Here is a 15,509-nt window from a genome sequence, read left to right as displayed (position 1 = left end):
CCAACTGTTCACAAGCTCGATCAGGCTGTCAGGTCTTCTTGGTTACTAAGCAACGTCTCGTCCTCCAGTCATCAGCCAACTGTCGGAGACGATCTTCATGTCCACGTGTCCTCAGGGGGACGTCTCGGTCTCAGCTCGAGATGAACCGGTCCACAGGCTCTCAGAGAGTCGAGAAACAAGCAGCGAAGCTCAGGAGATTTTATTCATTTTTGTTTGACAGGTAAACGAGTTGAACTTTTAGCTGAATGTCTCCAATGGCCTCCTGAATCCAGAATCCAGAATCCAGAATCCAGAATCCTGAATCCAGAATCCAGAATCCAGAATCCAGAATCCAGAATCCAGAATCCAGAATCCAGAATCCAGAATCCTGAATCCAGAATCCAGAATCCAGAATCCTGAATCCTGAATCCAGAATCCAGAATCCAGAATCCAGAATCCAGAATCCAGAATCCAGAATCCTGAATCCTGAATCCAGAATCCAGAATCCAGAATCCTCTCAGCTCCTCTCAGATGTCACGCGACACAACCACAAGCTGGTACTTCTACAGCAGTTTGATAAATATCAAGTTTAGTTATATTTAAAGAATGTTTTAGAAGTTCACAGATAAACCTCTGGAACTCTGCGGCCTCATTTTACACTGTTGTGGTGATTCTTGGAGCTCGCCCCCCCCCCTCATTACAAACTAATCACAAGTCGCAGCGACTCAGTTTCCTGTTTTCTTTTCCTTCATCTCATTTCTTGACCTCCTCACCCTCCAGCTTCATCCCTTCTCTTTTTGTGACCCCCCCCCCCCCCCCCCCGTCTCAATTCTTCCTCTCTTCTTCTTCTTTCCCATCGCACCTTGCACCTTCAGTCACCACCACCTGCTTCTCCTGTGCTGGAGACTCTAGATCTGATTAACACCCGGCTCCGGCGTCACCCCCCCCCCCCCCCCCCTGCAGCGGAGGACGAGGCTCCGAGGCCTAATAACGTCTGTGCTGCAACAACTGACATCTGAGTGAAGCGGTGGTTCAATAACGAGACGAGACCAACACGCAGGAAAGAAAATCTAAAAATGAAACCGCAATAACCGAGACTGATGGATGGACTTTACTCACTTTCATTTCAATTCGGCCTCGTGAGATGGAGTGTGGAGAGGAGTGTGTGTGTGTCTGTGTGTGTGTGTGTGTGTGTGTGTGTGTGTGTGTGTGTGTGTGTGTGTGTGTCTGTGTGTGTGTGTGCTGTTTGAGTCAACCTTCCAGTTGCCATAGCAACAACCTCAGCACCAGCCACACGGATGCTGTTTGCTGCTCGTCTTCCTCGAGCCGGTTTGAGACGAGAGTGACGGAGGAGATGAACCTGTAGTGAGACTGAGGGTCAATTAGTGCCACGGCCAGAGGGGGGCGCTGTTTGCCTCAGAGGTGCAACAGTTGGGAGGTCCCACACACACATCTCCTCGTGTGTCCTCCTCCCTGAGGACAGATGTGAGCAGCTGTCTGTCGGCTGGCTTCTCCCTGAACATGAGCTCTGATGTCACATCCTGCTGCTGAGTTCCATCACGACATCAGTCACTGTAATAAAAGATGATAAACGTGGTTCAAAGCTTTTCAGTCGCTCTCCAGTGACGCATGAAAAATGAAAGAAATTGGCTTTTTACAGATATTCAAATAAATGTATTAATATTTGTTGTAGTGGTTGACTATTACTACTACTAGCAGAAGTACACACTCTGTAACTCTCCCTTGCTCACTTAATTTGCACTGATGGAGACTTTCGTTTTAACTTCAATAACCTTTTACACAGGTTTTGATTTTATTTCATGATTTATAATTTAAGCTAAATTAAAGTAAACATACAAATGCCTGGCGCTTGATTTATGTGTTTCTATGGTAGAATCCCCCCCCCCCCCCCCCCATGATGCCCCTCACCCACATGTTGGCAGAGCAGAGGCCTGATCATGTTACACACTGTTATTAATAGTCTCCCTCTCCCCTTCCCCGCTGTAAACTAATATCTGAGATGTTCTCACTCCTCTGCTCACATCTCTCTTTCTCCCTCATCCCATGTTTCCTTTCTCCATGAAGATCAGCTCTTTCAAAATAAAATCCACGTGCGGGTATTACCGGAGAAGTGTGCAGATTAATGACATATGAAATGAGACAATATTTGAGTCGTCAGTGTAAAATAAAGTCATGAAAAGTAACAATTAAGGCTCAAATTCGGAAGTGTACAAAAAACTTTGAAATATGAAAAGTGGTTTAGAATTTTTCCTACGTGCTTGTGACAAGTTAACCGACTCCATGAAAGCAGAATATGCCTCATCCACTCTATTGAAAATAAAAAAATCATGTAATATTTCCACTTTACTCTAGTAATAGTACAACTTTTTACTTGCAAAGATTTTTAAGTCTTAATTTAGTTTCCCTTTATATGTCCCTACTACTCGTAGTACTGGTATAAAGTCAACATTTTATGAATGAACTTTACATATTTGTATTAAATTTAAATGAAGTGTCATTGTCATGCATTCTGAACTGAGACCCTCTGACCCTGCGTGCTCGGACGCCATCTTGTCCACAGCGCTCGTCTCGCTTGGGCCTTATTTTTAGCGAGAGTCCGGTTCCTCTGCAAAACTTATTATGGGAATGGAATCCTGGAGCTCCTCTTTCCTCCGGCTCTCGTCCCTACATCCATCCGGACCTTCTGTCCTCCAGGACACTGAGCTGGTATCTGGAGCTCCCCGAACACCCGACACAACCGCCGGCCCTTTTCATAGCCACTGCTTCAAGCAGCTGTGACCCGAGCGTGACTCCTCCCATGCTACCACCCCTCTGATGTTTCTCTGAGCCCCCCCCCCACTCTCAGGGTGCGCTCTGGTTTTTTGGCCGCCCCTCCATCGCGGCTCCTGGACGAGTGGGATCAGTGTCTCGCCTCCCGGGGAAGGGCCCCTCCTCTTTCGATGGGCGGTGGCGTCAGCATTAACCACGTGCGGCTCTTTTAAAAGGAGGGGGTCCCCGTCCGAGCGGCTCTTCTCTAGCCGGTGGGGTCAGGAAGTGGTTCCTAGCTCTCCCGTGTTGACACCAGCTACTGTTAGGAACAACCTACAACCATCAGGTGTGTTAATCTTCCACCTCCGACCCCACGTCTGCAGTAACGGCTCTGACAAGAGGAAGTCTTCTGACCCCGGTGACGATCACCATGAAGTGGGGCTGGGTGTTCCTGGGGGTCTTCCTCTCTTTGGGGGCCCTGTCCTGGGGAGACAAAGGCTTGGAGATCCCCGAGTATGACGGCAAAGACCGCGTCCACGCCCTCAGCTCCAAGAACTACAAGTCCATCATGAAGAAGTACGACGTGATGGTGATCTACTACCACAAGAACGTGGAGGGGAGCCGCAGCGCCACGAAGCAGTTTCAGATTGAGGAGCTGGCGTTGGAGGTGGGTCCCACGCCGAAGCATGACACAGGAAGGATCTGTTGCCTATGAGGGGGAAAGGGTCATGGTGGGGAGGAGGAGGAGGGGGGGAAGCGTTTCACCTGGATCCTTCTGGCTCCGGTCGGGGATCCCTGGATGCAGATGTGGTTTTTGCTACGAGGGTTTCAGGTGAGGAGGAAGAGAGCAGGTGCAGCGTCGGGGTCTCGTTGACGGATCGTGGATCTTCCGGGTGAGGCGTCCTGCAAAAGTGATTTCAGATTTCAGTCTGAATTCACTCCAGTGTGGATACAGAAACGTTTGCTGACACAACCTCTAGCCTGGTTGATGAGTCTACATCACACATGCTAAGACATTTAGCACTATGTTAGCATGCAGTTCAAACTAAATAGGAAACCTGGCCAGGGGGCGTCCTGCCTCTCGCCCAGTGTTGCTTGAAGGATAAGTTGTATGGATGTTGGATTCGTTTAGAAAACTTGGTCAGTAACTACATTTAATTAAATACAATTTCCCCTGAAGGTTCATAGTCAAAGACCCAGACTGGGGTTTAGAACCTTCTCTCTCAGGAGCCTCTGGTGGAAGCTGGTGTGTTTTCTACGTTTTTCTTGTTGTTACGTTTGCATTCTTCCAGTTTCGAGTTGAAAACATTATCAATGTGCACACGAGGGGATTTTATTCTCGCTGCTTCATTGTCTCATAAACCTCATTTGGACATTTCTCAGACGTTGTACTTCGGGCCTGGGAGGAAAATATCTGGATTCGAGTGTCTGTCTGAAGCAGCCTGAGAGTTGTTCTGTAGATTTTGTCCCCAGATGTGATGCATGATCATTTAAAGCTCCGTTCAATCCACAGTTGGATTCTGGACGACAAGCAAACAAATATTTCTCTTCCTGAAGCTGAGGTGCCTTTGAGCCAGGCACTTTCTCTCAGTCTGCTGCACTCAACAGATGCACTGTGTGTCTTCTGGAGTCTCTATTAAACCTGTGGGACTCGGGCCTGCAGGCGAAGCACCTGGGCTGCACCGTCAGCCGGCGTGTCCACAGCCCCACGTCCTGTCAGATCCACAGTGTCTTCTTACAGAGTGTCGCTGACACGGGTCTGCCTCAGTCACCTCTGGAAATAGACCAGCACAGCGCTGCGTGCTTAGCAAGAGGCTAACGGCCCTCGTGGGACGGACGGAGTGTTTAGGGGCTGTGTCACCTCTGTTACCTTTCACCCCCCCCCCCCCCCCCCCCACACACACACACACACTCCACCGAGAGCAGCCAAAGCCCTAAACCCTCATTAACACACAAGTCATTGGATTCAAGCTTCTTCGCCCGAGAGAGCGATGCTTCCTGGAGCAGATCCACGGCTCTCACTTGTTTTACCCACTTCCTGCCAGTTGAGGCCGTCCAGCCAATCAGGAGAGAGCTGGAGGTGTTCAGAGGGGGGGGATGCTTAAAATAGCTGATCATTACCACCTCTGAATCAGGGAGCATGAATTATTAAAGTGCAGCGCTCGGGGAATAAAGTTGTAACTACCTTTGTTCAAAGCTTAGACCAGAAACGATCCGTCATGGACTTTAAGACTGTTTCTGTTTGACCTCTGACCTTTAACCAACTGTAAATGCTCTCGCTCATCAATCACTGCACGGCTCAGATTGCAGCGATCTCTTTTCATCAACACACACGCACACACACACACACACAGAGACACACACATAGTGTTGCTATGTCACCCTGTGTAACATCCAGTAAACTGAGCAGAGCCACACTGTGTTCAACCTTTCCTTAATATCATAATAAGTCCATAGGCTTATACAGCTTTCACAAATTTTATCTTATTTATTTAACAGGGACAAATTAAGAAGGTGCCTTTTTTATATAAATATGTATACATAAATACATGCATGTACAAAAGGTAGAGATATATATATACTTCAGTAAATAAATGCAGGAATAAGGAATATGGCAACACAGGAAAAGCCTTTTTAATCGAACTGCATTTATTCTGTTATTTATTCAATTGTGTGTTTAGGCTTTTTTTTTTTATTTAACCATTTATATTTGTTCTTTATTATTTTATCCTAGTCGTGTTTGAATTTCCCAGCGGCTCTCAGGGGAGCTTCTAACAACTCACACATTGAAGTGCATGGCAGCGCGGTCGAGTGCAGTATGATTTCTATTTGATTTTTTTACCGTTTAGGCCCAATTTATCGAACCTAACCAACCCTACCTCATCGGGACAATCTGAAAATGATTATTTCATTAATACATATTTTTCATGTGATATGCGGTCTTCAACCAAACCTTTAATGAATCTGTGTGAATGTCTCATCCTGCAGAGTCTCCAGTTCTGAAACTCTAGATTTCAGAAACTGCATTAAAGAGACCTGAACGGTAAAACAAGCTGAATTCATTGATCTATAAGTTGCTATAAGACTCCTGCAGAGAAACGTGAGCGTCCATTAAAAGAGCGTTAGCGACGATTTAATGGAGAAGACGCACCGAGGACGTGTCTCTGATTTATCCCCCAGTTTAAATAGAATTCTCTTCCTAACAGAGGACGGGGACAGAGGTGGACAGGGGCTGTGTGAACACGTGTCTCTGAGGACATCTCCACGGTTTGAGAATCTCGTCTAATCTCCGTCCGTCTGCTAAGAGGCCGGGGAAAAGGTCAGACCGATAGCTAGACATGACTGAGCCCTCCTCGTTTCACCGGCACAATTTCATACCTGCATTTTTAATGGAAGCACATGGCATTGACGGAGAGAGAGAGCGAGAGAGAGAGAGAGAGAGAGAGAGAGAGAGAGAGAGAGAGAGAGAGAGAGAGAGAGAGAGAGAGAGAGAGAGAGAGAGAGAGAGAGAGTGGTAGAGGTAATGGTGTATGAGGTTTGCCCTCAAACGGCTGAATCAACCAGCTGCTTTATTCGGGTATAGAAATAAAAACAACTGAATTCAAATTAATTAAATTAATAAGTCTATTACAAACGTTCTAAAAATAAATGAATATTGCACTTATGTTTGGATGGGTTTTAAAGATTATAAATTGTCTTTTTTAAATAACAAAAGAAAGAGTCCCCCTTCGAAAACCTTTAAAAACCCCCAGTGTCTTTGATCCTAAACAACGACCTGTGAACCTGTGAACCTGCCAGACGACTGTTACTGACTCTGATCTGAAGCCTCAGACGTTGACACCCGTCATCCTGACCGTCCAGTGGGTTCGGATCTGATTACCTCCAGTTATCTTGGCTCAGGCCAGCGGGCCGAGTCTCTGCGGACTCCTGGTGACCCTCAGATCCCTCAAGACACTTTGTCGCTGCCAGGATTCGATGCTGTTGCTCCGTCACGGGAAGCAAATGTTTTATTCGCCTCCATGAGCGTTGGTGGAACCTTAAAGAAAGATTAAAACTATTCCTGGGACCAACCCCATGATAAGGATCTTTACCAAAATGTGATAAGTTCTTCCTGAGGTCACCACTTGAGGTGTCATTGTAGATGAAGACTTGATGACATCACAATGACATCCTCAGGGTTCCTTGTTTTATTGCCCCTTGAACAAAAATAAGATGCAGATGCAGAAGTAGATTATTTTAACACATGAAATAGGTAAAAAAACGAAGTCAAAGTGATTTCAGGGCGTAACTTGGATCACATTTCGGTGGTTGAATATTAGCTGAGGCGGCGGTCCTGTAAACAGCTCATCGAGGGACCTGTCATCGTGTCCCGTCCAGAATAGTTCCCTCAGGTCCGAGCACTCCCATGCGTTTTCTGTCCACGCTAAATTTACCAGCTCCGACCGCCCCCCCCCCCCCCCCCCCCCACACACACACCTCAGCTCCGCGACCGTGACTCTGTGAAGTGAAATAATCCAGAGAAGAAGAAATTGTCCTCTGAATATTGACGAGGTTGACGAGATGATTCTCTCAATGATCTGTCTGTTTTATAGATGCTGGAGGAAATATGAATGAAGCTGCAATAGACTGTCTTAGTTTAGTTTTCAGTTTGTGTCATGTCCCATCTACTAACATGGAGGAGGTGCTGTATACAAGCCAGCCTTTAGGGGGCGATCCAGACATTTTGGCTTCACTTTTAGGAATAAATAATATATCAAATTAACACACCTTTGCTTTGTTGCACCTTTTTGTTACAACCATAAACACGACTCAGCCGGTGAATGCAGATGTTTGTAATGAAATCAGATGTGAAACCCCCCCCCCCCCCCCCCCCCCCTCTGAGCCTCGGCCTCTTTATCGTGACAGGAACAAGCGACTCAGGAGGATCCACGGTCGATCAGCCGAGACGTGTTTGTTATGCAGCTTATTTCTGTCAAAGTGAGTCATTCACAGATGGTCCCAGACTCGTTCGCCCCCCCCCCCCCAAGTCGCAGCAGCCAATCAGCTCGTGTGCCTGTGAGAGTTCCAGGAGCCTCTCCACACGTTTCACACATCTCCCATGAGGCCGTGTTGTGTCACGGATCAGAGAACTGTAAACTCCGAGGTTGAGGAATCTTTATTTTATCTCCAGAAGCAGGCGTCTGAAGAAGCTTCTGAACATCTGAGATGAAACTGGTGCAGTTCCAGTAGCCGCGGGCGAGTCGGAGTGTTGTCAGTGCTCGTGTGTATGAATCTTTCATGCCCACCCCGGCGCAGTGTTACGTAACAGCCCTGATGTGCTACAGCAGCCATTACTAATTCACCGTTTTGGCTGACGGGGAAACGCTGGCACAACTTCTAATCCTGCACAGATCCCGGGACACTCGCTCACACAGGAAACCTTTTCATCTTCCCTCCTTTTACAGATTCAGCTCTGATTTGAGATCGTTAATGTGAAGTCAGAGTTCTCACTGGGAAGAGGAGAAACTGATGTTGTGTTCTGGTAACGAGATACTGTGACGTGGTCGTGGTTGAAGAGGTTTCGTGTATACGAGGTTGTGTGTGTCGATGGGATCATTTAAACCATGAAGACGTGAGGAGGCGCCGACTCTTAAACACCTGATTGAGCTTCGTTCACTTCCTCTTGCTGCCTGTGCAGTTCACAGTGAGCGTGGAACACCTGCAGCTTCCTGAGGTGACGGCGTCTCACTGCTGCTGACACCGTGATGAAAAGGTTCAGAGTGCTTCCTGCTTCCAGCTCCGGCTAATGAAGTGAAATGAGAGGGTTCAGAACGACACGCTGAATGGATTCCCTGCAAATCACTGTGATTACACTCCTGCTTTCTCATTCAGGTCTTTGTCTGAGAGGTTTTTCATATCTGAGCTGAGCAGCAGGAAAGAAAGAGACAATTGTTTGTGATGAGAATGAAAAGGTCTCGAAATTATTCCCTGTGACCCGGCGGGGGTTCAATCTCGACCCCTGGAGAGGGAGTCGTTGATCATCAGTGCAATCGAGTGCAAACAGCATATCTACAATCAGACGAGAACACCTGGTATATTACCAATAAATCCACTGATCTATACAAATCAATGATTAAATATGATTATCGCCCCCCTGTGGCTGCAGAGGGCGCTGTCGCTAATAGAAGTTATAATGTGTGAGATCAGAGATTGTTGGTGCGAGAGCATTTTAGACAGACGTGTTGGGTCCATGTTGTTGGGCTAACCAGGATCAGTGCACAGCAAGTATTTCAACATCTCTATTACAAGAAATACGAGCCCTCGGCTGTGCTGCCAACCTGCCACCCCCCTCCCCCCCCCTCCCCGGGCTCATCGGTCGATGCCAAGTGCGGCGAGGACCCAGAGCACGTTTCTGACAACTCACCGTGGCGCTCTGCCCTCGCATGGCGTCACCTGACCAGCCCAGGGTGACTGGGCTTCGGGTGATGAGGCCAAGCGGCGACCTGCTGCCCTCTCACTTGGCTCGGGGGGGGGGGGGGCCGGGGCTACCGGATGTTAACGAGGGAGCAGAATGAGGAGGGTGAGCAGGCCGTCAGGGGCTGAGTTAGGATTTACCAAATTATCCAGAGGATGGGAAAGAAATGAGGAAGAGAGGGAAGCAGAGAGGAGAGGTTGTTTTTTTAGCGAGGACCAAACTGATGAGCGTGGCTGACAGACGTGATGGATGTCAGTTAAGTGTCAGGTGTCGGCTGCCCCGCCTTCTCCACGCCCATTTCTATATGTGACGGATCTCAGGCCTCGGTTCTGCTCCTCAACAGGCTTCTTACACGACCTTATATAGCTGCTCCTGCTTCGCTTCCACCGAATCTTCTCCTCTTATAAATACTCCACTGCTATGAGAGTGGCCTGTGCTGACGGGGGAAACAGGGGGAAAGTTTGCACGTCAGCAAATTTGATATTCAATCTAATTAATCCTGAAAATAATGAAAAAGAAAGTTGTGAAATATGAGCTTGTCTTTTATTTATTCACCAACATACAAATTTTGTGAAATCATGTGCGTATATCCGTATATCATAGACTGTTAATAAAGATGGACGACATGACAGCTCCCAAAAGTGAAGCTCAAGCCTCAATTGACCCCTGGTGGCTGGCTGCAGTATAGGTCTTGAATCCTGCCTTCTCCATGTTACAAGGGTTAACAAGCACTCTATCCTATCTTATAAAATCAAGTCAACATGTGTGTGTGTGTGTGTGTGTGTGTGTGTGTGTGTGTGTGTGTGTGTGTGTGTGTGTGTAGGGCTTTAATGGTCCTCTCAGTTTACATTTGGACCCGTCTTGTCTCCTCTTGAAGGCCGCTCCCTTCGGTTGTAAACCTGGAGGCTGTGGTTATTGTGCTTTGCCCTAAATGGTTACCTCTTCTTGCAGTTTATCACGAGACAAGCAGCCAATATCTTCCAGGTACGTCACGACCTGCCGCTCTGTGTCTGTTCGGCTCCTGATCCCTGTGCCGCCGCTGATGATGATTGTCTCTCGTCCACTCCTGGACGGCAGTTCAGTTCTAAATGACACGAGGCATCAAACCGATGTCCCAGACGTGTGGGGACTGAACTGCTTTCACAGTCCAGCAGCAGCTTGGGCTGCGAGCGCTTGATTGAAGGGTGAACCGACAAGTTCACCCATTCATAGGAGGGGCCGATCGTTTGTCCAACATCCATCCACTGGGACACTTCAGGGGACACTTTGTATTTCAGATGGGGACAGTTGTAGTGTCTGAACTCCTGTTGTCCCAGAACAATGGAAGCAAATGATATTTCTTATGGAATTCTCAAAACATTCAAATAATTACACTTCATAAACTCAAGATTAAAGGAGAACCATTTAATTTAATTTGAATCACATTCTGCTCCAAACATATTCCCAATGAGGAACTAAACCAACACCAAAGTACACACACTCATAAATATCAGTCTGATAAATATGGCTGATTAAAAAAAATCTAGATTCATGAATTCTTCCCCGGGAAATTAATGAAAAGTTCAAAACACAAGCAAAATTCCCAAATAGTCACAGGAATGTCTATCTAAGGATCAGTTGGACATTCTGGTAAATACACTTGTTTGTTTGTTTGCTGTTTTATTTTGAAGCTACAGCCAGTTCACTTCCTCCCGAGCTTAGGCTAGTTAAGCTTAGCATAAAGACTGGAAACACAGGGACTGTTTGAAGCTAACACACTCTCACACTTTGTCTTTGTAGAACAACCCCTCGCTGGAATTATAGAATAAGATTGAATATGCAGAATTAGTATTGATCCTCTCACCTCAAACTTCAGCAGAAAGTATCCGCATGAGTAGAAAGAGGAGTGAGTAGGAAGTAATATCCTTTTTTCTGATTTGGGTTAAAGCAGGAGAAGGTGGAACATTTCCCACGATCCTGAGGAACCTGAACTCTGCAGAGCAACAGAATGGAAGCTGCCTGTGAAGCACGTCCTCCATCTTCCTGCACAAAGCGCTCTGTGGTGCTTTCAGGCGTTTGGCTGCTTCTGAATGTCGTCCACTCTGCAGGCTGCTTCTCACGCTGCTGCGTCTGGGTGCAAAGGCCTGAAGCTGCTGCACTGAGCGAACAACACGTAGAAGAAATCAAGTGTTTCTGTGTATTTGTACATACAAGTACGATGCAGTGTGTGTACAGTTTATTTACAGTATATGTGCATGTGTGCAGAGGCTGAATGTTCCCAAAGGGCGAGCCCGGCTCCTCCACACCTGTCGCAGCGTCTCCTCGCCGCCACATATCTGGCTCAAGTTCTGCCCCTCTTGTTCTCCTGGCGTGTGGAGACCCCCCCCGCTGTCCACGCTCCCCTCACGCCGGCTTACCAGGGCTGTCGATTGTTGGCTTCGGTTTCACTCCGATTTAGAAAGTGCAAGGCAGCAATCCAAAGCTTTCGCTTTTAAGGCCTTGAAAGTGAGATGAAATGCCAAGTGTGTATTTATCTTGTGTAAATGAAACTTTTTACTGGAGTTCTGAGATTAGGGAATCAGACGGTGACACGAGTCAGACGCAGAATCAGCACTCGTATGAAACTCAATAGAACTTTCTCTCCTGTCTCTCTGTGCAGCTCGCAGCCCAAGTCCTGGCCGACCTGGACGACGAGGACATTGGATTCGGGCTGGTGGACGAAAAGAAGGACTCTGCTGTGGCCAAGAAGTTGGGTAAGATCGATGCTCACTGCTGGAGAGCTCAGTTTAAATTATCTCTTTTCTCCTAAATCTAGAATTGCCTTCACTGAATGTCTCACATCAAGGGAAACACAACAAAAGCAAATTCTCAGACGTCACAATCGTAGTATTGTCGTACCCAGTAGTATAATCGACAAAACAAGAGATGAGCACAAACTTGAGTCCAAATATATATATGTGCTATTAAAAATGATTTGACAACAACAAACATGTAACTGTAAATATGGGATTGAAACTTGAGAAAAGACTTGAGGCCTAATGATTAACATGTGAAACAGTCCTGCCCCCAAGTGTTCACCAAAGATATTTCAGCCTTGTGTGTATGTGTGTGTGTGTGTGTGTGTGTGTATGTGTATGTGTGTGTGTGTGTGTGTGGTCACTTTCCACATTGTTTGCTAGTGTCGTGTATGGAAAAGTAAATATATTTTACATAGATTGCACCGCTACTTCATATATTCTTAAACCAATAACCTATATTTATAATAATAAGCTACTATAATGTTTTCAATTTACACCTGTACATATTAAAGTATATATTTCATATTCTCTTATTTTGGTGACTATGTGCATGCTCCCTAATTCTCCTATTCTGTGCAATGACAATAAGGAATTATGCTAGGTTCTATTTTATTCTCATGATTATTTATAATTGTGTACATTGTGTGAAAGAGTCTTTGTTGTGATGGTGGAGTGACTGAACCCCTCTCCTCTCCTCAGGTCTGGACGAGGTGGAGAGCATCTACATCTTCGCCGACAACGAGATCATCGAGTACGATGGCGAGCTGGCCTCCGACACGCTGGTGGAGTTTATCTATGATGTAAGAAGTCTGTGGTCATCACATGTTTACACAGGGCAGCTGCAGTGATACTGGTCTGTATAATAAACCATTTAATCCACTGGTCAGGTGATCGAGGAACCAGTGGAGATCATCGACAACGAGCGGGAGCTGAAGGGCTTCCACAACATCGATGAGGTCATCAAGCTGGTCGGCTACTTCAAGAGCGAGAAGTCTCCTCGTAGGTGGAAGTGGACTGGCTTCAGATCAGTTACTGTGAATACTTCCTTCAGTTCTATCTTCTTCTGCCTGTTCTCCATCCAGACTTCATCGAGTACGATGATGCTGCCGAGGAGTTCCACCCCTTCGTCAAGTTCTACGCCACGTTTGACCCCAAGGTTCGAACTTCAATTTCAAAGGACAATATTAACATTTTAATCAGTTCTATTAAAATGTTAATATTTTCTGTTTCTCCTCTCGATTCGCGTGACTTCAGATCGCCAAGAAGCTGAAGCTGAAGATGAACGAGGTGGATTTCTACGAGCCGTTCATGGAGGACTCCGTCACCATTCCAGGGAAACCCTACATCGAGTCGGAGCTGGTGGAATACATCGAGCTGCACGACAGGTTCCTGCTCCACAAACAACTTATCTCCACATTTAGCAAAAACACAAGATCAGCATTTCAATATTTCAGTATGTAACATTTGAATTTGATTGTCTTAATGCTTCAGGCCCACTCTGAGGAAGCTGGAGCCTCACAGCATGTACGAGATCTGGGTAAGAGACGTATCTGTAATTAAAGAGATTCAACAATATTCATATTTCACCTTGATTTAAAGAAATGGACATGTCCCCCGTCTCTCTGTTTACAGGAGGACGACATTAATGGAGAGCACATTGTTGCCTTTGCTGAGGAGGATGACCCTGGTTATTTTTTTTATTTGTTATTTATAATCATAGCTCTGATATTATCCATACAGGACCCCCCCCCCCCCCCCATCCACATACCTGACCTTTGACCTTTTCTCTAGATGGTTATGAATTCCTGGAAATCCTGAAGGAGGTGGCACGTGAGAACACCGACAACCCAAACCTCAGCATCATCTGGATCGACCCCGACAACTTCCCCTTGGTATGAACCCCCCCCCCCCTGAACATATGGCTACATATTAACACTGATGAAAATTGCTGCTAATGTCTAATGGTATCATAACATATATTATATCATTTGATGTGATATCTCTGTGGTTTCCAGCTGGTGCCGTACTGGGAGAAGACGTTCGGTATCGACCTCTCTGCTCCTCAGATCGGTGTCGTTGATGTCGAGGATGTAAGCAAACTCCATCCACCCCCCCCCAAATAAATCCCAAAACTAAATAAATGCTGCAAACTTGTTCGGAGTATTACCCAGAACAAAAACTATACACTTAAAAAAGTTTGGTTTTATGTGCATGCTAACCAGCTAGCCCTTTCTTGTACCGTCGTGCAATACCATGTTATACCACAAAGGGCGATAGTGAGACATTGCAGCATCCTGCTCACACATCAACATAAGTAGCAGCTGTGACTAACCATAAGCAGATCAGGTCAATCGCCCCCTGGTGGCTGGCTGCATTAAAGGGCCCAAACCCTGCCTCTTCCATGTTAGCTGATGGGACGTGGACCAAACTAAAAAGTCACGTACATGTTGTGGAACTGATTTGTCCTCTGGTGATTTAGTGAAATGTCTCTGTCCGTCCTTGACAGGCCGACAGCGTGTGGCTGGAGATGGACGACGAGGACGACATGCCCACGGCTGACGAGCTGGAGCAGTGGGTCGAAGATGTTCTGTCTGGAAAGATCGACCCAGATGATGATGATGATGATGAAGATGATGACGATGATGATGATGATGATGATGATGATGATGATGACGACGATGATGAAGACGACGACGATGATGATGACGACGATGATGACGATGATGATGATGATGAAGACGATGATGATGACGACGATGATGATGATGATGAAGACGATGACGACGATGATGATGATGATGAATAAATGTTTACTACGATCTTTTATTTCATTTTGATTTAGCCAGAAATGGCGAAAGCTAAAAGTAGAACCATTTTTTTCTAACACCAGCAAACACACTGTCTGTTCGCCTCCTGTACGGTCTCCTACGAGGGACACATCTCACGACCCTCTGGGAAACTTTAACTGTCAGTTAGCGAGGCAGAGGGTTCGATTCCCTGCTCACCAACAGCTCTGGCGTTTTCTACCTTCTGTCACAGAGTCGCCCCCCCGTTCTCATTTCCTCCACTTTACTGTAATCCTGTTTCCATGATGTTTTCTACCTGATGACGAGAAGAAACAAACTCGCTCTTGTACTATTTTGAAAAGAGGAAAACCTGAACTCACTGGACAGTCTTAAAACTATTGAAATCTTGGGAAACCATCAAAGTACCAGATAATAAAAAATACTACAATACAAGTTGTTTCTGCTCTCATATTAAAAATGAAAAAGAATAATTCCAAACCAATGCTGTTTGTTGTTTTTAAAATATACTGCTGTACGTGTGTGTGTGTGTACTTGTTTGTGTTGACTCTTTAGGACCTTAACCAGCAAAAACACTGACCTTGTCAGGACCAGCAGACCTTATGGGGACCAGCGTCCTTATGAGGTCCTGGTTTTGGTTTGTCTGTCCACAATGAATGGAAGTGAATATACTGTATTTATACAGAGTAGTTGTGTGTATGTGCATATATCTATTTATATAGATAG

The 15,509-nt window shown here is 46.2% G+C and overlaps 1 protein-coding gene across 1 annotated transcript; it reads left to right on the top strand.

The window, feature by feature from the left end:
* Positions 1 to 3,031: 3,031 nt before the first annotated feature.
* Positions 3,032 to 15,263, top strand: casq1b (calsequestrin 1b). The gene is made up of 11 exons (XM_053416157.1): positions 3,032 to 3,415; positions 11,841 to 11,934; positions 12,679 to 12,779; positions 12,867 to 12,978; positions 13,062 to 13,135; positions 13,234 to 13,364; positions 13,471 to 13,516; positions 13,612 to 13,666; positions 13,771 to 13,871; positions 13,995 to 14,069; positions 14,486 to 15,263. Exons 1-11 carry the CDS (start codon positions 3,179 to 3,181, stop codon positions 14,783 to 14,785), a joined length of 1,326 nt encoding a protein of 441 aa, XP_053272132.1. The 5' UTR covers positions 3,032 to 3,178; the 3' UTR covers positions 14,786 to 15,263.
* Positions 15,264 to 15,509: the final 246 nt, after the last annotated feature.

Source organism: Pleuronectes platessa, chromosome 23 (assembly GCF_947347685.1).
Source record: "Pleuronectes platessa chromosome 23, fPlePla1.1, whole genome shotgun sequence".
Lineage (NCBI taxonomy): Eukaryota > Metazoa > Chordata > Actinopteri > Pleuronectiformes > Pleuronectidae > Pleuronectes > Pleuronectes platessa.
The sequence above is the reverse complement of the archived record's forward strand: the minus strand, read 5'-3'. Positions and strand labels throughout refer to the sequence as shown.

Excerpts from the sequence above, each read along its gene's own strand:
- casq1b (XM_053416157.1), top strand. The coding sequence starts at position 3,179 with ATGAAGTGGGGCTGGGTGTTCCTGGGGGTCTTCCTCTCTTTGGGGGCC. Across the intron at positions 13,136-13,233 it reads ACGCCACGTTTGACCCCAAG|ATCGCCAAGAAGCTGAAGCT; the intron begins GTTCGAACTTCA and ends GCGTGACTTCAG. Across the intron at positions 13,872-13,994 it reads ACCCCGACAACTTCCCCTTG|CTGGTGCCGTACTGGGAGAA; the intron begins GTATGAACCCCC and ends TGTGGTTTCCAG.